The 24,663-nt window shown below is 41.1% G+C and overlaps 2 protein-coding genes across 3 annotated transcripts in view; one reads left to right on the top strand and one right to left on the bottom strand.

The window, feature by feature from the left end:
- The window catches only part of DDX42 (DEAD-box helicase 42), a 53,447-nt gene extending 47,339 nt beyond the window's left edge, over positions 1-6,108 (bottom strand). Inside the window, 1 exon segment of the mRNA XM_007456757.1 lies at positions 5,976-6,108. The gene's annotated coding sequence lies outside the window, so the exon portion shown is untranslated.
- A 650-nt stretch (positions 6,109-6,758) lies between these two features.
- CCDC47 (coiled-coil domain containing 47) lies at positions 6,759-24,221 on the top strand. 2 transcript variants are annotated; one of them, XM_007456758.1, is made up of 13 exons: positions 6,759-6,930; positions 11,164-11,432; positions 11,905-12,012; positions 13,242-13,416; positions 14,826-14,947; positions 15,331-15,396; positions 17,537-17,638; positions 17,836-17,946; positions 18,720-18,805; positions 20,474-20,532; positions 21,036-21,145; positions 21,373-21,540; positions 23,677-24,221. In XM_007456758.1, exons 2-13 carry the CDS (start codon positions 11,169-11,171, stop codon positions 23,755-23,757), a joined length of 1,452 nt encoding a protein of 483 aa, XP_007456820.1. In that variant the 5' UTR covers positions 6,759-6,930; positions 11,164-11,168; the 3' UTR covers positions 23,758-24,221. The 2 variants fall into 2 exon arrangements, with proteins under 2 accessions (XP_007456820.1, XP_007456821.1); XM_007456759.1 differs by lacking the exon at positions 6,759-6,930 and having other exon boundaries at positions 11,156-11,432; positions 23,677-24,217.
- Positions 24,222-24,663: the final 442 nt, after the last annotated feature.

Raw genomic sequence — 24,663 nt, 5'->3', positions numbered from 1 at the left:
CCTTACACTAGTGTGAGCTAGGTCACACTGCCCATGTTCCCTAATTAATTGCCTCTAGCAAGGCCAAACAACTGTGCTATCTATACCCCACTGACTAGAATGTCAGCTCCACGAGGACAGGGACTTTGCCTGTTTTGTCCAACATAGTATCCTTAGTGCCTAGTGTATATAGTACTCAAAAAATTTTATGTTGAATGAATAACTATCATGCATTCAGGCTCTTCAAAATTCATCCCAGTATTTGTAAAAACCATCATCTCCCGTTATTACAAACCTTGCTATCTAGCCAACCAGTCGTCCTGATTAAATCTAAGCCGGATCATCCTCAGTGCACCACTAATTCTTACTTTCTTGACAACAGTTTTTCCTACTATTAGTCCATGTATATGGCTACAGATCCTTGACAAACAGAGGTTTGAGGGGCTGTAGCTGATATAAGAAGCACAAGATGGGGCTTCCCTGGTGGCGCAGTGGTTGGGAGTCCCCCTGCCGAGGCAGGGGATACGGGTTCGTGCCCCGGTCTGGGAGGATCCCACATGCCGCGGAGCGGCTGGGCCCGTGAGCCATGGCCGCTGAGCCTGAGCATCCAGAACCTGTGCTCTGCAACGGGAGAGGCCACAACAGTGAAAAAAAAAAAAAAAAAAAAAAAAAAAAAAAGAAGCACAAGATGGCCAACCTAATCTCTATTTGGTTTTATGATGTTCAAAGAAAAAGAAAAAATGAACCCTCCTCTGCTTAAGCTATTGAGGCTATTAAAATTAATTTTCAATCTCTAAGCAAACATTGTTTGGAGAAGAGACATCCATTAAACAGTTAATAAGAAAGTCAAAACATAGTGAGGATATTAAAAAAGTAACTGTAGTCCTGCTATTCGTGGGTCTCCTCAAAGCTCCCTTTATTTGGTCTTGACACACACACACACACACACACACTGAGCCTTCTCTCAGGTTACAATATGCCTGGTACATCCCTCCCACAAGTTGGCAAATTCATATCAAATAGCTCTGAAACTTCACCTCTGCCTCCATAAACACTTCTCAAATTGATGACAGAAAAGGTGAAAAATTACCACATGGCTTCTGACACCCAGGTAAAGCTCACAGACTTCATTAAAAACAACAACCAGCAACAAAAACAATCCAATTTTAAAAATGGGCAAAGGACTTGACATTTCTCCAAAGATATACAAATGGCCAATAAATATATGAAAAGATGCTCAACATCACTAATCATTTGGGAAATGCAAATCAAAACTGTATCACCTCATACTCATTAGGATAGCTACTATTAAAAAAAAAAGGGGGGGGGGCCTTCCCTGGTGGCGCAGTGGTTAAGAATCCACCCGCCAATGCGGGGCACACAGGCTCAAGCCCTGGTCCGGGAAGATCCCTCATGCCTCGGAGCAACCAAGCCCATGCGCCACAACTACTGAGCCTGAGCTCTAGAGCCCGTGAGCCACAATTACTGAGCCCGTGCACAACTACTGAAGCCCGCGTGCCACCTAGAGCCTGTGCTCTGCAACAAAGAGAAGCCACCGCAGTGAGAAACCCGCGCACCACAATGAAGAGCCCCTGCTCGCCACAACTAGAGAAAGCCCGCGTGCAGCAAAGAAGACCCAACGCAGCCATAAATAAATACATTTTTTAAAAAAAGAAACCTACACAAAAGAAAATAACAAGTCTTGGCAAGGATGTGGAGAAACCAGAACCCTTGCACACTGCTGGTAGGAATGTAAAATGGTTCAGCTGCTGTGGCAAACAGTACAGTGGCTCCTCAAAAAACTAACCACAGAATTACCATATGATACAGCATTTCCTCTTATGAGTATAGACCCAAAAGAACTGAAAGCAGGGACAGACATTTGTACACCCATGTTCATAGTAGCATTATTCACCACAGCCAAAAGGTGAAAGCAACCCAAGTGTCCACGGATGGGTAAACTAAATGTGGTGAGATAAATATATAGCAATAGTATTCAGCCTTGAAAAGGGAGACAATTCTGACACATGCTACAACATGGATGAGCCTTGAGGACATCATGTTAAGGAAATAAGCCAGTCACAAAAGGACAAATATTGTATGATTCCACTTATATGAGGTACCTAGAGTAGCAAAATTCAGAGACAGAAAATAGAAGGGTGGTTGCCAGGGATTGGGGGATGGGGGGATGGGGAGTTACTGCCTAATGGGGAGACGGTTTCAGTTTTTTTACAAGATGAAGTGTTCTGTGGACACTATGGTGGTGATGGTAGCAAAACAATGTGGATGTACTTAATGCCCCTGAACTGCCCACTTAAAAATGGTTAAGTTTTTTTACGTGTATTTTCCCAGTTAAAAAAAACCTTGAAAATCAAAGAATCAGAATTCCACTTGCACATGTATTTTTTGATTGTTTTTATCCAGTTTATGAGGGAGAATGATGCCGTCTAGACCTCAGTTTCTACTCTGAAATGCAACATACTTGTGAAATTCCAGTTACATTTTTTCTCTTTAAAAAATAGTGCTTTTTAAAATAAAACATCCAATCTGAAAAGAATTAGCTGTATAACAGAACCATAAACAAAATGTATAAGCATTTGTTTTAAAGAGAACGACCTGAGTTGGGTCTTAGAAATAACCAACATTGTTTTATATATAGATCAATAATCACTTCTTGCTATGTGCCCAGTACTGAGGGATAACACCTCTCCTTTGCCATAATCTATAAAAGGCGACTCTATGTGGTAAAGTATTAAATGAAGTGTATAGTGGGTCAGAATAAATAGTGAAAAGAGAAAATGAATTTCCGTCTTTTTCCGGCAGGTGTTTGTTAATACAGTGGAACTAGGCAAAGTCACGCTCAAGGGAGATGAGCACTCAGATGCTCCACAAAACCTTCTCCCAGGTACCTCCAGACCCTGGCCCCAAACCTCCCGGCCGTACATTTCTGACCCTGTCACTCCCTTCAATTCAACAGCTCTCCACAGTTAATCAGGCTGGAATGAGGCTCTCCATTGTGGCAAGAACTACTTTCATGCACTTTGGTGAATGCTCTTCCCTCTACCAGTATTCTCTCCCCACCAAATCTCTCACTATACCTACCATAGTCCTATCCTTCAAAGCCTATCTCAAATACCAACTCGTAGAACTATGACATGAAGATGATTCCCCAAGAGAAGTGGTATTTCCTTCCTCAAACTCCCTTTCTAGTCTTAAAACACCCAACATCTATTCATAACTATTTGTGTTCCTGTTTTATCTCTCCAATTCCATGTTACAAGTTCTATGGCTAAAATAGCAGGCTTATTCACTTTCTTCTCTTTTGTTTTCCAGAGAATACACTCATTACTCAGGTTTATTCAATATATAGGAGACACCCCCCCCCACCCCCCGCCAAGGCAATTTACAACTTGGCTAAAGAGAAAAATTAAAGACAGCTGAAATACCTGCTTGGTTTTAGGCGCTAAAATGTTGTGATTTAGCAGAAAATCATAACAGCATAGTAAAGTAGTACAGACTATGGAGCCAAGCTATGTTTAAACACTGGCTTTGCCACTAACTTGATGTGAACCTCATGGAAGTTACTCAGATTCTTTGGCCTTAGCTTCTTTATCTGTAAGATGGTGAGACTATCACCAACTTCACAAGGTTGGTGTGAAAAACTGAATTCATACACAGAAACACACTTAGAACAAAGCTTGCCAAATAGTGCACAATATGTATTAGCTGTCATGTTTATCACCATTATTTTTTCTCCAAAAATCAATCTCTCCATTGGTAAATGGAGAATATCAAGCTAGACTTCTCAGGTTTCTTTCAACTCAGGGATTCCATACATCAGTGCCACATGACACTGAAGATGTCAGAGATCACCACGAGCTGACAAATGGGGACAGGCTTCATAAGAGAGCTAGAACTCAGAAAATGGGGTTTTTTATACAGAAAGATGTAAGCTGAGTAGAGAAGTGTGAAGGAAGAAGACATTCTAGGGAGGAAAGCTAGAAATAGCAGTCTAGGGAGTTAAAATAAGTTGGAACATAAGGAAGATAATTTGGCGAGAGTTTATGTTTTGGACAATCAAATAAGACATGATCTAAATGACTTTAAAAATAGTGGACTAAAAACAACTGATTATAAAACTACATTATCATTTGTGTTTTGGGAGAAGAAAGATTTCTAGTGACAGCTGATCACCTTCCACTCTAATAATCTGCCTTGAGAACAACTCACACTATGAATCTGTCGGTTCTTTAACAAGAATTTGTTCAAAACCCAAGAATTTCAACACATTCTTCTAAAGCCAAATACAAGTAAATGCTGGAATACACTTATTTTAAAAGCATCTCTCTTCTCTCTGCTGGCTTAAAGAAACTAAGAGCTGATTACGTAAAGATTTGATAAAACTAAAATATAAAGAACTGTACTCTTCCACAAATTACACTAAATTATTACAATGTAAGTCAGTTCTTACCATTTCTCTGCTCAAAACCCTGAGACAGTTCCCATCTCAGGCAGAAGAAAAATGAAATCTTCACAACAGCCTAAAAGGTCCTGGTTGTTCTGTGCTTCCCCCCACCCGCACCCCCGTACCCCCAGTTCTTCCCTGACCTTATCTCCTACCACTCCCTCCTTTGCTCACAGTGTTCCAAGCATGTTGGTCTTCTAACTGTTCCTCTAACAGGCCAGCATTGTCCTTTGCAAGGTCTTTATACTTGCTGTTCCCTCTGCCTGGAATGATCATTCCTCCAGAAACTAGCTCAGGTCACTCCCTCACCTCCTTCTAGTTGCTTAAATATCAGCTTGTATGTAAATACTTCCCTGACAATGCTATTTCAAAATGCAACACCTCCCCTTCCCTCTTTGCAGCTTTATTTTTTTTACCTAAGGCATTAATTATCTTCTAACATACAGTATAATTTATATATGTGTTTTCTGTCTCTCCCTCACTAGAAAGTAAGTTTCATGAAGGCCGGGGTCACACACCTAGAACAGTGGTAGGGAACAGGCACACAGAAGGTATCAACAAAAATATTTCTTGAGTGAATGAATTGCAGATTAGGCCATATAATGCCCCTTCTGGGTACAGGAATATACAACATACATTTTTTTCCTCCACCGCTTAAAGTATAAAAATTAATTTTGGTATGAAAGACTTATTGGCCACCTTCCACTGGGCTTGGCTCTGGAAAGTTAAAGTGAATTAAAGCAGAATCTCTGCTCTTTAGGAGTTCGGGGGTGTGTATACAGGGGACAATAGATATACAAAGATCATTTACAAAAAGCAATATGTACGGGAAGCCAGAGGAATGTGAATGACTGACCAAAGGAGTGAGGGGCAAAGCTTCCACTAAGGTGATAAGGAAGCTATGATTCCCCCAAACTCTCAACTAGTATGACTGTTCTTCCTTATATTATTGGCGCGTATGCTTGCAACTCCATATAAATTATTTACCCACATCAGATAGGCTCCTAAGTAGGCCGCAAAAAAGTTTGTGTGACGATGGTGATGCTAATCACGGATGTACGCAAAGCTACACCAAGATTACCGACTAGGTCTTTTACTGTCCTCAGATTTGGCAACTTTTCCCTATCAGGTCCCCCGACTTGGAGACTAGCGTCTGCTAACTGCTGCTGGCTTGGGTCAGAATCCTCCCCGCGGGTATCCCTCACCCGGAGCCCAGCACCCTGCAAATCCCTTCCCTTGCAGGGCGGGCGGCCGGGAGAGCGCCGCCTCCGGAACGCCGCCAACTGGGCCTCGTTAAGAGCTGCGGGAGAAGCAGGAGCCGTGGGAGGACGACGAAGCTCGGAAGGGCCCCTCGAGGCTTCAGTCACGCACTCCTACTCCTCCCCAGCCCCCTGTGCCTCGGCTTCCCCGAGGCTCCGCCGACTCTTTGTTAAGAGAGGCCGCGGTTCCCTGGCCCTCGCTAGGCCCCGCAGTTGCCTTGCGGTGCCCCCAAGGGGTTACGGCCCCGCGTCCAGACCCACCTCGCACAAACCTGCTGCTGCGGCTGCAGAGGCAGCTACTACTACCGCCGACGCGGAGAGAATCCCACGGCCCGAAGTACGAGCGGTCCAGACCCCGTCCCGCCGCGCTCCTCGCTCTCCGCCCCCTTCTTCTTCGCCGCCGCCGCCGCCGCCGCCGCCTCTCGGCCCGTAGCTGACTGGGGGAAGGGGAACAAAACCGGACATGCGCAGTGCAGAGCGCGGGCCGAAGGGCGGAGCCTGATCTATGCCTCCCGGAAGGCGCCGCGGGCTCCTGGCCCTAAAGCTCCAGACTGCCTCACAGATACCTCAGACACCTAACAGGCACTACTGCTGGATGAAGAGTGTTCATGGCCCGTTTAGGAAGTGGGCCTGGAAGTGAAGAAAGTAGCACTGACGGGGAGCCGCCAAAAGATCCCAAGAAAGAGGCTCGAGTGGAAACCACATGTACATAAAATTGTCGATCCTCTAAAGTCCGCTCCTTTGCAAATGCGACCTGGGCAAGATTTCCCCGCGTGCCTCTGGCCACGTGGTCCCGTAGAGCTTGGCGACTTTTAGTTTCCGGAGCACGGGTTCAGCGTGATGACAACTTGACTGAACCCTAGTGGAGAGCACAGGGATAGGCGCGGGCAGTTCCGGCCCAGGGGCCGGGCTTATGTAACTCGCCCAGCTTCCACACCTCGCCTCAGCTGGGCGGGGGAGGAGGCGGTCTAGTTCGGCCCCCTGAGATGTGTCCCGCCCCCGCGCCGTGCGCAGGCGCGGACTGGCCGCACGCCTTCTACGTAACGGCTGGCGGAGGCTACGTGAAGAGTGGTGCGGCGTGACTGAGCTACCTGGTCAGGCTGTGTCCTAGAGGCGTCGAGGGCAGTGAAACCTCAGTGACCCGGCAGGCGCTGGCCGGCCCGAGAGTCAGGCAGGGTAAGGCGCCAGCCGCAGGAGCGCTGGTCCGAATTCTAGCCCTCGGTACAGGTAGGGAGCGGGCCGTGACGCGCTAGTCGGTGGGGTCGGGCTGGGCCGAGCGGTGACGCTGAGTTGCGTGGCCTAACCAGGTCCCTTTTCCCACCCCCATCCCCTGAGTCCAGCCTATGGTGACATGCCTCGGTCCCCGCGCCTTCTCGCCTTTCCCGACTTTCTTAAAAACAAACCAGACTTTGTCCACCCCAAGGCCCATTTTTTGTTGGGAGTTCTGTTCGGGGTTGGAGTGACTTTTAACGGTTTTGGGGAACTTCCAGAACTGTGAGCAAATGCCAACCCGCAGGGCAAAGTTAGAGCAAGCCAACAGCGTGCCAGCAGGAAGAATGGAGCGTAGAATTGATTCTCCTTGCTGGGGAAAGACTAGACCTCGCAGGCTTAACAGAAGCAGCAACCTCTGTGGTCCGTCTTCTCTGAAGGTTTCTAACATATGTTTTTATCCAACACGTGTAAGGAGACGGGAACGTCTCCAGGATCTCCAGAAGCCTCAGGGTCTGGCCATTGTCAGAAAGGCCTACTGTAAAATGCCAACAAGGAATGATTCCTGCACTTAGTCCTCTTCCGTTTTTAAGTCCAGACCCAATAGCTGAGACTGCCAGGTGAGCTAGCAGAAGAAATCAGACCAGACTTGTTAGTGCTGGGGTGCCCTACCCCAGGAGTCTCAGGACTGCCTGTCAGGCAGGGAGTTGTGCGTTTGAGAAATGAGTTGACAGGTGCACCAGACAGACTTCTGGGAAAGAAGGCCAAGGCGCGGAAGGCTTGTATAATTTTAACCTAAATATCCTTAAAGGAGCTCTGTTGCAGGGCTGAGTTAACTTAGAAGTGCTTCTGTGGTGTGAACGTTCTAAGTGGAAATTCACTTTGAAATGACCAGACCTTTTGTCAGGGAGTTAATCAAGTTGACTGTACCAGTGTTAACCTTTATTTGCTTCTATTTGAAAAAGTTTGAAACTGAGATCTGAAAGGGAAACACCAAAAATGAAGTATTTTTACACCTTAAAGGGCGTTCATAAGGTACAGTGGAAGGAAGTGATGGGAATTGCTATTTATTGAGTACCTTCTAGGTGCCAAGCACGTATCTCTTGTAATATCCACTACAGCCCTGTGAGGCAAATAGTGAATGACTATCCCTTTTTTGTATGTGGGGAACAGGGGTTTAAGTAATTAGCCCAAGGTCACATGGCTGGCAAATGGTAGAGCTGATGTTTTAAACCAAACCTAACTCCACCAACATACGTGCTCCTTTTCATATGTCTTCCACTTTTGACTATGACGCTAAGGGTGTTTGGAGACACATCTCAAGCCTCTTTGAGGTTGTTGTCAAGAGGGCAGCTATGTTTTCCCATAAAATGTCCCCTGGTGCTAACCTCAAAGGTCAAATATTGGAAAGGATGTAATATTGGCCTATCCTTGGTGGCATTTCTCAAATCATTGGTGCCTTTCAAAATTTATGAACTTTGTCCAATTTTAAAAACATTTCTTGAGCAGCCGTGAGTTGCAAGGTATTGGGCAGTAGCCTTTGATATTGAGCCAGTTTCCTTTATGAATTTATGGTGTTGTAAATATGAGATATAGAATATTCACTATACCAGAGCACCTTGAGAGATCAGTATTGGGTTGGCCAGAAAGTTCTTTCAGTTAGTGAATATGTTGTTCAATAAAGTTCTTCATGAAAGTGAAAAATGTGTCTTTTTTGAACTTAAAGCCGAACGAACTTTTTGGCCAACCCAATACATACTCCCTTTTGCCACCCATTCACTCTGTTAGTACTCAGCTCCCTGCATCCTGGCTTTCATACTTAACACTTCCTTGCAGTTGCCAATAGTGACTTCCTTATTAACATTGGGAAATTTTTGGTCCATATCTTACTTGAACTTTCTGCAGCAATTGAAACCAAGCTCTGTTTCCTTCTTAGAAATATGCTTATCCTTTGACTTCTGTGCTACCGCTTTGACCAAAGTCTCTTTTTCTTTTTCTTTAACCATTCCTTAGTTTCCCATTCCAGTTCTCCCTATTATGCACAACTCTTAGCTGTTATGATTTGTTTCAAGACTTTTTGGTGCTTTTTTTTTTTTTAAACCTAACTCTTAATACTCCCTGGGGATCTCTTCCATTCTCATACCATCTCTATTTCCAGCTTAGGCGCGTATCCTGAACTCCAGGCTTATACTTCAAATGCTTCCTTTCCTCCCTTTGTAAAATAGGTTATAATACCTTTTAGGATATTGTGAAAATTAAGAGATAAATGTTAATCATCTAACATACTGCTTGAAAACACTTAAAACTTTTCAACAAGTGTTAAATTTAATTTATTGCCTTCCCCCAATTTTTTCGCTCCTTTATTGTTTTTTATTTCAAGGATGACTTTATCCAGCTGTTAATCAAGCCAAAACTTGGAATCACCCCAGATCTTCCTTCCCCACATTCCTTATATTCAGTCACTTTATGCTGACAAATATAATTCTTAATACCTGTCAAATCTGTTTTCCTGTTCATTCCCAATACCACTGCCAGTTCAGTTGTGTTTTATCTCCTAATTATCTCAGCCACTTCCAATTTTTCCCACTTCAGGTGCCCTTCTCTAATTCACCCTCTGTATGAGCTGTCAGGGTTAAATTGCAAATCTGATTGTGTCACTCTCTTAAATCCTTTAGTTGATTCTAATCATCCAAACTTCTTAGTGTGGTATTTAAATAAGGATGATCAAATAAATAAATAAATAAGGATCATCATGATCTGGCCTGTGCTGGCCTTTTTAGCCTCATTTCCCCCATTTGGGTCTACAAACCCAATGTTCTATCATAACAAACTCCTAAAATGCGCTGTTTCAGCCCTCTATGCTATAGCTGTTCCTCAGTCTGCAGTGCCTCTTCTTGAGTGCAGGAACTATCCTTTTATTTTATTTTTTAAAGAACATTTTATTATTATAAGAACATAATAGAAAAATAAGAAAAGTATTCAATATAAAGAAAAATAAAGGCAAAATGTCCATAATTCTATCATACATAATAACTACTATTTATATGTAGATGTATGTATGACCTTCTAAACCTTTTTGTTTGTGTATTTGCTTCTAAAATAACTTGGGTTCTAACTTCATTCATAACAATTTTTAATAAACAAAAAGTAAGTTTGTTTTTTGTATGTATGTATGGTTTAACCGGTTTCAGATTTTTCCTGTCATACTGTAACTCATGCCCTTGAAGCTAGGTTCTCTTGGCATAGTATCTGACGTGGTGATATGCTCAGTGAGGGAACATTTTATTTGATATGGTAGGATCATTTTATGAAAAGCAGTGAAAGCCAGAGGAGTTTTATATTATTCTTTGGGTAATTGGTTAGCCTTCATTGGTGATTGAATCCTTATGTAACAGAAGTCATGTTTTAGAAGGATAACGGTAGTTTCTAGTGAGAAGTAGGGAGTAGGGAGAGAGTTGAACAGGGGAGACCATTTAGGATAATACTGTGGTTCTTGAGTAGGTGGTGTTAGCAACATTTGCTACTTTAAATAAGTAACAAAATCACTGCTACTGGCTTACGTTGGAGATGCTGCCTGAGAAGTGGATGATAGCAAGGATTCTGGAGGCAAAACTGGCATCAGAACATAGTTCTCTGTCACTTGGTGGTTGTATTAGCATTTCTGTGCCTCATTTTCCTTATCTATGAAATGGGGATGTTAATGAAACCACTTTCTTCAGAGGGTTATCATGAGGATTAAATTAGTTGCTTTTTGTAAAGCCTTTAGGACAGTGCCTAGCACTTTGTGTCTTAAACATGTGCTTTGATGATGATGATGATGTGCACACATAAAGTTGATCTAAGAATGAATAGCTTTTCCATTCATGTATTATTTTTATTACAACCAACAGATAGTTGCATCTCATTCTTCTTTCATTATCCCTCTCCCAGTTTCTATATAAAGCTTTTTATAGGCGTTCAAAAACTGCGTACTGAGTACACAGTGTAAATGGAAACCAACCTAAAGAAATTAAATGACTAGTACAGGATTTTACAGATAACTAGTGAGAGAGTCCAGACTAGAACCCAGGCCTCTTGAACCTCAACTTATTATTCTTTATATAATGCTATCTGAAATGAACAGTATTAAATAAGAGAAAAGTGGGAGAGTCTTAGATTTATTTTTTAACTGTTTACAAAATGTGATCGGTATGTGTAGAATGGCAGTCCACTTAGGGTTTTTGTTTTTGTCTTGTTTGACTCATTTTTAAGGGGCAATGAAAGCCTTCCATGCTTTCTGTGTTGTCCTTTTGATATTTGGGAGTGTCTCTGAAGCCAAGTTTGATGATTTTGAGGATGAGGAAGACATCGTAGAGTATGATGATAATGACTTTGCTGAATTTGAGGATATCACAGAAGACTCTGTTACTGAATCTCCTCAACGAGTGATAACCACTGAAGATGATGAAGACGAGACTACTGTGGAGTTGGAAGGGCAGGATGAAAACCAAGAAGGAGATTTTGAAGATGCAGATACCCAGGTAAAGGTTCTTTTTTATTGATTTCTTGGGAAAGTGGAAGGATGGGACAATGTGTAACTAGCACTTTTCCCAGACATTAAAAGTAATGCCCAGGTCTAAGGAGACCTTTACCCTCTGGTATGCTCATTTTTATTCAGTAGGTGGAGCTCATCTAAATGTTTGTGGTATGTTCTCACCTTTTACATTCAACAAAAAATGAATTGTATTTTTGTCCTCTATGCAAAGCCTGGATGGAGGATGATGGAGTGGGGGTGGATATGTATTGGTATGTGGGTAGGTGGGAATTGTATCATTTAGAACTCAGGGTTCAAATGCATGGGGGGGTCATCATTTGTTTAAAATATGTAAGATCTCTGTGTTCTGTGCTTGCTGCTTTCATGTTCTTTTTTCCTTACAAATGTTGTTTATAAAAATGAGATAAAATTGCTGGTGATGTTAGTGGGGGAAAACAGATTGTGCCTCATTTTCGTAGGAGGGAGATACCGAGAGTGAACCATATGATGATGAAGAATTTGAAGGTTATGAAGACAAACCAGATACTTCTTCTAGCAAAAATAAAGACCCAATAACAATTGTTGATGTAGGTATACAGGTTTTGAATCCCAAACTAACCAACAAAATATCTTGCTGTCATTAATCTCAGAAATATAATTAGTGACACGTAGCTGGTGTTGATGTAACGTGGGAGCCATGAAAGAGTTTGACATCAGTTCTTCTGATGCAGTGGACACACGGAAAAACAACCTGTATCTTTTGTTGGGTTCTTTTTATATAAATTTATTTATTTATTTTATTTTTGGCAGTGTTGGGTCTTTGTTGCTGTGCGCAGCCTTTCTCTAGTTGCGGTGAGCGGGGGCTACTCTTCATTGCAGTGCACGGACTTCTCATTGTGGTGGCTTCCCTTGTTATGGAGCACAGGCTCTAGGCACGCAGGCTTCAGTAGTTGTGGCACACGGGCTTAGTTGCTCCTCGGCATGTGGGATCTTCCCGAACCAGGGCTTGAACCCATATCCCCTGCATTGGCAGGCGGATTCTTAACCACTGCACCACCAGGGAAGTACCACAACCCGTATGTTTTTATTTTAGCCTTCCTAGTTTTATTTACCAAGGAATGAGGAGGATAGACATTGGGTTTATTTGAGAGGTGGGACTCAGAATCAAGATGAATACAGAGGGCTTTCCAGCTTTTCGTCCCATTTGATTATCCTCATATCTCCTTAAAGAATCTTTTACAAAGATGACCTGGAAGGACTTCCCTAGTGGTGCAGTGGTTAAGAATCCGCCTGCCAACGCAGGGGACACGGGTTCAATCCGTGGTCCAGGAGGATCCCACATGCTGCAGAGCAACCTTGCCCGTGCGCCACAACTACTGAGCCTGTGCTCTAGGGCCTGCGAGCCACAACTACTGAGCCCAAGTGCCACAACTACTGAAGCCCGCATGCCTAGAGCCCATGCTGTGCAACAAGAGAAGCCAATGCAATGAGAAGCCCACACACCGCAACAAAGAGTAGCCCCTGCTCGCCGCAACTAGAGAAAGCCCGCGTGCAGCAATGAAGACCCAACACAGCCAAATAAATAAATAAATAAATAATAAATAAAACCTTCATTAAAAAAAAGTAACACTGAAAAAAAAAAAGATGACCTGGAAAACCGAAATGGGCATATTTTTCAAAGTATAACCATATTCAGTGACAGTTATCTAACGTATCCACTTCTGTTTATGGGTTTTCTCATTCTCCTTCATACCTTGAGTTAGACTTCGTCCTCCAGCCTCAGCCAACATTAAATGGAACGATTGTTCTTCTTTAGGTTCCTGCACACCTCCAGAACAGTTGGGAGAGTTATTATCTAGAGATTTTAATGGTGACTGGTCTGCTTGCCTACATCATGAATTATATCATCGGGAAGAATAAAAACAGTCGCCTTGCTCAGGCCTGGTTTAACACTCATAGGGAGCTTTTGGAGAGCAACTTTACCTTAGTAGGTAAGTTAGGCTAATACAAGTCTAGCCACCTGTTTGAAAACTTTCTGGTAAGAACTGCTTATTCTGCCCAGTGTAAGCATCTAACTACTTTCATGGACTGCTGAAAAGGATGCTTTTTTTTCTTCTCTCAAGGATCCCTTTTTGTTAGGTTTTGCATAATGAATAAATTGCATTCATGAAATAATTTTCTCACCTTTCATCAATCATTTGCTGTACAGCTTCAGATAGAATGAGACAATCAGTGTTATCAAAACAAGTTGATAAAAATCTAGCCAAAAGCAAAGAATTTTGACATTTTAGGTAGCTTGATAAATGCTTTCAATTCATCTTTTAGAAATTAGAAGTCCTTCAAAATTCCTTCAGGTTTTAGGCACTTTAGTGCCAGATCCACTGCAGAGATGTACAAGATGTACACTGATACCTTAGAGGAAGTCCTGTAATGGTGTAGTGTAGGGGGTAAGGTAGACTCACCTTCACTTCAGTTTGGCTTTAAACACTTTGTTTCCCTTTGATAGCAAGCAAGTATCCATCTCTTCTGCCCTTTAGCAGGACTGTGTACTATGTTGTGCTAGGTACTTTGCATACATTGTTTCTTATTTAATCTTTAGAACAATACTGTCAGTTGGATATAGTTTCTGCTTTCCTAAGGAGGGAACTGAAGTCTGGAGAAGTGTTAAAATTTGTCTAAGCTGTTCAACTGCAACCATGATATTAGAACCTAGTCTACCTGCTTCCAAAGTCCATGCTGTCCACTGTACCATACTATTTCAGTACTTTTTGACCTGGAAATTAGGAAAAAAATAAGCAGCCCGTAATGCCTTCTGCTTCCCTTGGTGTGTTTTCATTTGGTGTGTCAGTCTGCTTTACCTTGTAAAGTTGGACAGATTTTTTTGTACATTAATGAATTAAATGAAGAGAGGAAATTATTGGAATTTGAGCTTTTTGTAGCTCTTAATACCACTATTATCATTTTGCTGCAGGGAAAACAAACTTGGATAAAGTTAAATGAAAGGAAACACAGTGAGGGAGTATTGAATAGTTAGTATTAATGGTATTTTTTATTCACTACATAGGTTTTTTTTTTTAACTTTTGGCAGAGACATTTAAACTGACTTTGCTCCATTTTGTACCTACTCTTGAGATACTTATATTCCAAGCTGAATGTCGTTAACTAACAAGGACACACAAGAAATGCTAGAGTCCATAATTTTTTAATGGCAACAATAAAGCATTTTAAAAGTAAAAGGAATAATGCCCATCTGTTGTAATCTATGTCTAAAGGAGAGTTCTAAAAGATAGATAAGTATTGTTAACCTAAAGGTACCGTCATTTTGGGGTCAGAGTAGAAGAGTGTGTGGTGATTAGGCCCCAACATTTCCAGTGAATCATGTTAATGGTTTTACCCCTAGGGGATGATGGAACTAACAAAGAAGCCACCAGCACAGGAAAGCTGAACCAGGAGAATGAGCACATTTACAACCTGTGGTGTTCTGGTCGAGTGTGCTGTGAGGGGATGCTTATCCAGCTGAGGGTAAGTAGGGAATTTCTGGTACAGTGTATATCTTCCTTTCATTTTTTCCAGTGTGATCCCAAGTCCTGTAAGATCAGTGTCTCATTTTTTTCATGTTTGACTTAAAATGAGATCTAAAAATCATCTTTTGGGAATTCCCTGGTGGTCCAGAGGTTAAGACTCTGCGCTTCCACTGCAGAAGGCCCAGGTTCGATCCCTGGTCAGGGGACTAAGATCCTGCAAGCCACGCGGCACGGCCAAATAAGTAAATAAAAATCATCTTTTTTACTGACTGGCAAATGTAGAGTATATTTGATGAAGCATTTGAGTCCCCTTCCAATGTCTTCTCCTTATAGCAAACAGAAGTTGCAATTGTTCTCTTGGGTTTTTTTTTTGCTTTTTAGTTCCTCAAGAGACAGGACTTATTGAATGTCCTGGCCCGGATGATGAGGCCAGTGAGTGATCAAGTGGTATGTATTCTTCCTGCTGGTTTTCTCTGTACAGATTGAATTCTTAACTTCTTAGAGCTTGTTCCATTTCTTGCCAGGATTATATTTGGACTTTCTAACAACTTGTGTCCCTTGCCCAAATAATGGAACCTTTTCTATCTAGACAGATCATCTTCCACTCAGTGTGAAACTGGGGGTGGAGGTGCAGGTGGGTGTGAGGAGACATATGTGCTTTTTGTGGGGAAAGAGGTAATACTCTGTCACCAGGTAGATCAGCAGAATCAACCTGGATGATGGAGGGAAAAACAGTTGTCACAGACCGTTTGCCCTCACATCTGACTCTGCTTTTGGTATCTGCTTTTATCTTTGGCAGTAGGCTGGGTTTCTTTTCAAATATTTTTTGCCTCAAGTAATACATCTTGGGCTGAATGAGTTCATGACACAATATGGAGACCTTATTGTTTGGTATACTTTCTTTCCTTTGTTAAATTAACATGTTAATCTGAAAATTGTGTCCTTCCTTAGAGATGCCACATTCCCCCTCCCTTCATTCTTCCAATAAATAATTGTGCTGACTCCCACTGCTGCAAGAAACAAAAATACATGAGACAGTCTTTTATATCAGCTAGTAGAACAAGAAATGTATGCATATATATCAAAATACAAAGTAGTATTTGGTTAATAAGTGCCATATTGGTAATATAATTAGGTACTTTTTATTGGATTGAAACTCAATTGTTATTTTAAAGGTCTTACTGTTAGTTGGAAACCTGTTTCTTTTATTTATTTTAATTTTTCTAATGTGGCCGCTGATGATTTAACCCACTAATTTTTAGAGCCTCCTCTAAAAACTCAAAGGAGAAAGTTTTGCTGCATCTTCAGCCATCTTTTTGTAGAAATTCTTCAGAGTGTTGTGTTAATCATTTTCAGTTCTTTCCTGAGGTAGATTTAATCTTCTCTTTTCTTCTGAGCCAGCCAGCCTTTTACCTTTTTTGCTGTTTTGGGTTTTTTTTTTTTTCCCTGCAATGAAAAGCAGCCTCAACAAACCTATGGGTTTTTTATATTTTTAAGCCTTTTTATGTGGGTTCTGCTTAAAAGAGCAGGAAACCTTTTCTTTAGCAGCTGCCATCTTCCCAGATCTTTGCCGTATTTCCCTTCATTAACATTTCCCTTCTTCCACATATATGCTAGTAAATTTTGACCCAGACTTTTAAAAATATAGTTAATAAGACAAATAGGGCCATGTTTTATCATACCAGACTCTTTAGGCTTATAACTTTATCTCTCTGGCCCAATGTAGAGTATTAAAAACTGTTTAACCTGCCTCTGGGGTGTTTCCAACACCAACAAATTCTCTGATTCTCCGGATACCAGTTGGGTGTCCAACAATTCAATTCAATTCAATTCAATTCTGATACTATACTAACTTGGAGTTAGTGCCAGATCCCACAAGTTAAAGGTCTCATTCCCACAAGATTGCCCACACTTCAGATGCCAGTTGCAGGCCCCAGGCCACCATACTTCTGACTGCCCAGCTATAAATCTAGAGTTCCCACAGCCCTCCCCTCAGGTTCAATAATTTTCTAGAATAGCTCAGAGAACTCAGGAAAACACTTTACTTACATTTACCAGTTTATTGTAAAGGCTACAATTCAGGAACAGCCAAATGGAAGAGAGGCATGGGGGTGGGGCGGTGCACAGAGCTTCCATGCCTCTAGAGCTTGGGCCCCTCTTCATAGGGTCATTTAGGCTGTTGGCAGAATTCAGTTCCCTGTGGTTGCAAGTTCCTATTTTCCTGCTAGTTGTCGCTGGGAACTGCTCTTAGCTCCTAGAGGCCATTCTCAGGTCCTTGCCACGTGGTTCCCCTCCACCCCATAGCCCTTTCACACTTTCCCCCTTTCTTCAAGTAGGGTCCAGTCCCTTTTGAGGACTCACTTGATTAGATCAGTCCACCCAGGATAGTGTCTTTTGATTAACTCAATTAGGGACCATCTGCTATGTAACAGCATAATCATGGTAATGATAATACCATCACATTCGTAAGTCCTGCTCACATTTGAGGGGAGGATGTATACACCAGCAGGCAGGCATATTGGGGGCTGTCTTAGAAATCTGCCTATCACAGAACCTAACAGATGAGTTTTGTTGGGTTTTTTTAAAGCAAATAAAAGTAACCATGAATGATGAAGACATGGATACCTATGTGTTCGCTGTTGGTACTCGGAAAGCCTTGGTACGACTACAGAAAGAGATGCAGGATCTGGTATGTCAAGTTCTTTTTCAAATAATATGTAGAAACTGTGCCTCTTTATTACATAAATGTTTGACTTCAGAACATAAAATAGTTATATCACTTGAACAGTTGTATCACTTTGAAATAAGTCAGTACATATTCTCTTGAGAAAAAAAATCCTTGTGCATAATAAAATATGTCTTACTTTCAACTACGTCTTCCTCTAGAGTGAGTTTTGTAGTGACAAACCTAAGTCTGGAGCGAAGTATGGACTGCCTGACTCCTTGGCCATCCTGTCAGAGATGGGAGAAGTCACAGAGGGAATGATGGATACAAAGGTAAATACAATAGAAGGTAAATACAATAGAAGGTAAATACAATAGAAGACATACATTTGTAGGTAAATACAATAGAAGACATACATTTGTAGACCATTTACGGGGCAGTCTCCCTGAAAGTTACCCTATATAAATTCTTCATTTTTATCTTCCTTTCCCACACAACCATTAAAATACTTTCCTTAAACAATAGATTCACTTGTCAAAAAGACAGTTTTATTAGTCAAGAAATTCTCTCTAAATCAAGAACAAATTGTCCCTAGGATTGCTAATGGCTTTCGGGTTTTTTGAAAAAGGACTACTACTTTAATCCTTATCACCATGTCATTTAGTACGTTTGTTAAAGTTTCAGTTTGTATAGAAGACGGGTATATAAAGAGCTATTTTTTTCCTATTGGTTGTGTATGGTAACAGCACATCTTAGTATCATAAAAATATAGGATAGCTCAAAGACAGTTCTAAATGTAAGTTCTGGGTGATGTGGTTGTGAAGAATTCCTAAAATTATTTTAGATTTTATGTTCATGCTTTCACTCGTATTTTGAACACTATTTTTAGATATATTTTCAGCTGCTCAATTTTGATCATTGGTGTGACTAAAGAAGGGCAGTAGTTTCATCATAGGGAGAGTCCTTATTTAAATTTAATTTTTTTTAAGCTTTAGCCTTCATGACATTGTGCAAAAGTAAGGAGGATTAAAGAGTGAATATCTATGAAAAAAGAGAAGTGCATCAAACCTACTTTAAAAAAAATAATTTTCTTTTCTTATTTCAGATGGTTCACTTTCTTACACACTATGCTGACAAGATTGAATCCGTTCATTTTTCAGACCAGTTCTCTGGTCCAAAAATTATGCAAGAGTACGTATGAAATAAAAATACTGAAATCAGTTTTCTTCACTAGCTTTCTGTGTTGAAACACCTGCAAGGTGCTTCTGCAATTTCCCTTCCCAAATGAGTGAGGGAAGTTGGTGACAGCATCCAAGTTTTCCTTTGCCTTGACTGCATGCATTGAGAAGGTAATTGAAAACCTATGGGGGACAATCAAATAAGCCTCCCCAGTTTGCATGTGTCACCGCATGTATGCATCACCCACTCAGTGAGGTAAATGAGAACCTAACAGAATGGCTAATACTAAGAAAATGCAATTGGTAGTCTCTGTCCTTTGTAGTCTAGGGTTGTTGTTTTTTGGGGATTTTTTTCCTTTTTAATTTATGATGCGAATCTGTGACGTTTGATTTGTGTTTGATTGCAGGTGTATGCATTTTGTAATTCATGGCCTTTTCCGGCTTTCTTCTTTGAATGGTTGAGTGATTATATTCTTTCTAGTGTATTATCATACACCCTTAATGCCCGTAAAGTTTCTGGCTTTATAGTAATATTGTTTGAATGTAAATATTCAGGGCTTGAATTTGCTGTTTGATTTCACATCCTGTCGCAGGAGAGCGTATTTAAGTTTACCCTTGGTGTAGAATTGGTTCTGACCTAAATTTCTGGCTAAGGACTGTGGAGTTGAATACAGTTAAAAGCCAATTTGAATTTTAATTTTGTGTCAAAATCACTAAGGTAATCAAAATTACTTATGCCTCTAGATGGTGTCGCATCGTCCTTGCCTTGCTCAACTCAATAATAACACTTTGGACAAAGTATCACATTGCGGCATTCATGGAGCATTTTGTGTGTGGGGCGAGGTGTGGAGGGTTGAAAGTCAAAGATTACAAGAGGATTCTTTGGGGAGTCAGAACTAAATTATATATGCTATAGTAGATTATTTCTCAACTTATTCTGAGCCTGACTCAAAAATAAGATCCTTCATCATAGGAAGATAGATTAAGAGTTAGAAATAAAACATAAAAATCCATCAAAATAGGGCTTCCCTGGTGGCGCAGTGGTTGAGAATCTGCCTGCCAATGCAGGGGACACGGGTTTGAGCCCTGGTCTGGGAGGATCCCACATGCCACGGAGCAACTAGGCCTGTGAGCCACGACTACTGAGCCTGCACGTCTGGAGCCTGTGCTCCGCAACAAGAGAGGCCGCGATAGTGAGAGGCCCGCGCACTGCGATGAAGAGTGGCCCCCACTTGCCACAACTAGAGAAAGCCCTCGCACAGAAACGAAGACCCAACACAGCAAAAATAAATCAATAAACTCCTACCCCCAACATCCAAAAAAGAAAAAAAAAATCAAATAAAAAGGTTATTTAAAATATGGGCCTCATACTTAAATACAGGCTCATTTCTGGCTCCCCAGGTGAGATGGAATTATCCTTCCTGGAGGGGACATCACTGGAGGTGTTGAAGGATAGGATAAAGATCACTTGGGAATGCATCCATCAGATAGACGAGTGGACCAGATGACCTGTAAAGCTCCTTCGGGCTCTGAGATTGTATTTAACTTGGGGATGCCAAGCCAAATACTGTGCTGATTATTTGCACAGTTATCTGTTCATCTAAGTGAATTGGGTGACTTATGTGCATGGAAAGTATCTCTCTCTTGTGTTCTTTCTAAATAGCTCTTTCTTTTATGACAGGGAAGGTCAGCCTTTAAAGCTACCTGACACTAAGAGGACACTGTTGTTTACATTTAATGGTAAGTGTTCTGTGTCCTGTCTGAGTTCTTTGTTTTCTGTGAGATGATGTTAAGGAGAGTATTGTTTCTTTCTAAACGATAGCTGTTAAAACTAACCCCAGCGACTTCCCTGGCGGTCCAGTGGTTAAGACTTTGCTTTCCAATTCAGGGGGTGCTGGTTCGATCCCTGTTCAGGGAGTTAAGATCCCACATGCCTTGCGGCCAAAAAACCCAAAACATAATAACAGATTCAATATTGTGACAAATTCAATAAAGACTTTAAAAAAATGGGCCACATCAAAAACAAAATCTTTAAAAAAAAAAAAACCTCATGCCACCTTATTGGTTTTTTGGTTTCTTCAGTAAGAGATCCTTTTATATATTTTAATTTCTATTTTCTGCTGCATTTTAGCTGCCTAAGAAATTGGGAGAAAGGAGCCTATTAATACAAAAAGAAAAAAAAATTAATACAAGAAATATGAATGCTGCCATTAACTCAATAGGAAAATTGTTTTGTTTTCCAGTGCCTGGCTCAGGTAACACTTACCCAAAGGATATGGAGGCTTTACTACCCCTGATGAACATGGTGATTTATTCTATTGATAAAGCCAAAAAGTTTCGACTCAACAGAGAAGTAAGACCTGCAGCCTTTATTATAAGTTGGAGCCTTTTATTGTGTTTTTCCCCCCAAGGGGCGGCGGGGAGGGGGGTCAGCTTTCGATTATTTCAGTGATTTTATCTTTGCTAGTTGACTTAAAAGTGCTGCATGGGAGTGGTTTTATGAAAGAATATTAAATGGGATTTTGTTTCTGTTTGGATTGAAATGGATTTCTTAAGAATTGCTTTGTGTCCTGGGGAAAGGGCAAACAGAAAGCAGACAAGAACCGAGCTCGAGTGGAGGAGCACTTCCTGAAGCTGACGCATGTGCAAAGACAGGAAGCTGCCCAGTCTCGGCGTGAGGAGAAGAAAAGAGCAGAGAAGGAGCGAATCATGAATGAGGAGGATCCTGAGAAACAGCGCAGGCTGGAGGTAAGACAGACTCTTCTTATCACTGAGGTAAAACTCAGATTTATAAGGATGCCTATTTGCGCCATATTGGCTGGTAAGGTAATTCTGTGTAGGAATGTACACGGGCTAAAGGCTTAGCATTTTCTCAGCACTTGGGACAGTTGATAGCACTGTAAAAAAAAAAGAATAATCCTTCCTGTTCAAACCATGTTAGATTGAGCCACAGTCCTGGAGAATGATATGAATTATCCTGTTCCCCCCAGCATAGGCCCTTTTTGAAAGTTCCACTATCATCTTTCAAGCCAAACACATACTAGGGTAGAAAGAAATTTGGAATTTTAATAGAAGCCAGGACATGTGCCCTATGGTCCACATAAAATTGTTTCATAAAAATTTTATTTTGATTATAGAATTAGAGAATTCTAATATTTTTTCTTTGTATTTTGTTTTCTATTTTGTACATAACTAGAATCTCAAACTCAAGAGCTTTTTAAGGCTGTAGTCCGTTATGTTTCAAACATCAGCATATTCTCATGTTTTGTGAAGTAAGATGCTGCAGTCCAGCTGTAACATTTTAAACCTTGTAAATGCTGATCAAAGAGGAGAACAAAGTTCTGGGAAATGTGAATTTTAATGTGAATAACCTCAAGGATTGAAGAAAATTCTCGTAAGTGGAGGAGGCAGGCTGCCAAGAAAAAGTGAGCCCCTGGACTTCCCTGGTGGCGCAGTGGTTGAGAGTCCGCCTGCCAGTGCAGGGGACATGGGTTCGAGCCCTGGTCCGGGAAGATCCCACATGCCCCGGAGCAACCAAGCCTGTGCGCCACAACTACTAGAAGCCCACACTCCTAGAGCCCGTGCTGCGCAACAAGAGAAGCCACCGCAATGAGAAGCCCGCGCTCCGCAACAAAGAGTAGCCCCCAGTCCCCGCAACTAGAGAAAGTCCGCGCGTAGCAACGAAGACCCAACACAGCCAAAAATAAATAAATAAATTTTTAAAAAAGAAAAAAAAATGTGAGCCCCTGTGTGGCACTTTAGTTGCTGGTAGAGTCATTAATGCTGTTGAGTGAAGTGCCCAGAGTACCACAGCCCTCCTCTCATCCTTTCTCATCAATCTTTGGTTTGGTTTAGTTGATGGGTATTTTTCCCCTGAAAATAGAGCTCTGTGTTTATGCAGTCTTCTTTATAAATATAAATGGCTTTTTAACAGATACACAGGAAGAATCTACATGGACTCATTAATAGATAATGCCTTTCATTTTTCTATGGAAAAAAAAGTTCTCCAGTTATTTCTAGAGTTTGAAACTATAGTAGGTTTAAGTAAAAGAGGGGCCCAGAACTTAAGTCAGATTGTAAGTTGCTTGTGGGTGTAAACCATGTATTTTTTTTTTAGAACCACCACTTTATAGTATCTAGGCCTAGGTACCTTGTAAAAAGCTCCAGTGAATTAAATGGGAAAGGAGCCAAACAAAATACAAAAAACCCTACAGTGAATTGCTGGCTTGAATGGCTCATTTATACCAATGATCTGGACCTTCCTGCCACTACTGGTAGAGCCTTGTTTTGTTTCGTTACATATTTAATTTGAAAAGTATAGAGAAACATATACACAGACATTAAAATTAACCTTAATTCTACCATGTAAGAACAGTAACATAATCCTTCAGACAGTTCCCATCCCTAAAACCAACCACTGTTAACACTATATAGTTTATTTAGTCCCTCAACTGTGTATATTCAGTGTACTTATTTCATTTCTTAATGTAGAACATCTTATAAACTTTTTATATTAAAAATATAGCAATCTTTCAAGAAAGTGTCTTTCCATTTTTTTTTGAGGTATGAGGGCCTCTCACTGTTGTGGCCTCTCCCGTTGTGGAGCACAGGCTCCGGACGCACAGGCTCAGTGGCCACGGCTCACGGGCCCAGCCGCTCTGCGGCATGTGGGACCTTCCTGGACCGGGGCACGAACCCGTGTCCCCTGCATTGGCAGGCGGACTCTCAACCACTGCGCCACCAGGGAAGCCGCAGCAATTCTTATAACTATCTTCTGGAATGTTATTTGTGATGCTAGCCTAAATAGTATAGGCAGTATTCTAGTTTTGACTTTTTTTTAAACAAGTACTGAAATCTTAGTTTTCATTCCCTCTTTCTCTCTAGGAAGCTGCCTTGAGGCGTGAGCAAAAGAAATTGGAGAAGAAGCAAATGAAAATGAAACAAATCAAAGTGAAAGCTATGTAAAGTCATCCAAGAGATCTGATGAGTCCTTATGCCACCTGTAAGCTCTGAATTCACAGGAAACAAAAAATACCAGTTCATTTCTCATCTTAAAGTTTCCAAGTGACTGAGAAATCCTTATTTCATCATGTGTTCTGTTTTTGGTTTGGAGTTTTACAAAGGTCATAGATACATTGGAAGGACTCTGTTACAGTAATTTTCTTCCAGATAATCAAATTATTTTGATTATTTTATAAAAGGAATAATATATGAAATCTGTGTAGTTTCAAAACATTTTAAAAATTATAACATGAATCAGTACTTTTAGTGCTTGATATTTGAAGAAATATCATGAAATTTATAGATATATAATTAGATTGTTGCTTTTTGTTTAAACTAGGCAGTTGAAATGGCTATGAAGACTGACTCTAAACCAAGATTCCACAGATAACTATTGGAATTGCACAATAAACATTGCTTGGTGTTCTCTTCTGTGTCTACATTAAACTTGTAAAAAAAAAAATAAAATTTAGAACACTATATGTGGTGTTGAGATTTCAGGGACTCAACAGTCTAGTTCAGTATATGTTTATAGGTGGGAGGTGCTGATGACAGTATGATAGGATATCTGTAGGCTTTAGGATACTTACATGTATGTGGAAAATTCTAGGGACAGGTAGTACAGGAGCACGGTTTCCTCCTTACCTGATACCATGAGCTAATGACAATGTGAATGCTGTATTTTAAGTGGTTGTATGTTTTTTTGAGTAACAAATGCATGAAAAATTAACTGCTTCACCTAGATGAGATCAGTGGTCTATGTGAAGTCACAAAAGTTTCCTTCTTGGTCGCCACAACGTATGGGATGTTCACGGAGAAGCTCTGTTCTCTGTGTTATGGCCATGTCCCTTTGCTTCTCCTTCTGCTTTT

The sequence above is a fragment of the Lipotes vexillifer genome, unplaced genomic scaffold (assembly GCF_000442215.2).
Source record: "Lipotes vexillifer unplaced genomic scaffold, Lipotes_vexillifer_v1.1 scaffold299, whole genome shotgun sequence".
Taxonomy (NCBI): Eukaryota; Metazoa; Chordata; class Mammalia; order Artiodactyla; family Lipotidae; genus Lipotes; species Lipotes vexillifer.
Note: the sequence above shows the minus strand (reverse complement) of the source record. Positions and strands in the feature narration are given on the sequence as shown.

Excerpts from the sequence above, each read along its gene's own strand:
- CCDC47 (XM_007456758.1), top strand. The coding sequence starts at position 11,169 with ATGAAAGCCTTCCATGCTTTCTGTGTTGTCCTTTTGATATTTGGGAGT. Across the intron at positions 12,013-13,241 it reads ACCCAATAACAATTGTTGAT|GTTCCTGCACACCTCCAGAA; the intron begins GTAGGTATACAG and ends GTTCTTCTTTAG. Across the intron at positions 18,806-20,473 it reads GGTCCAAAAATTATGCAAGA|GGAAGGTCAGCCTTTAAAGC; the intron begins GTACGTATGAAA and ends CTTTTATGACAG.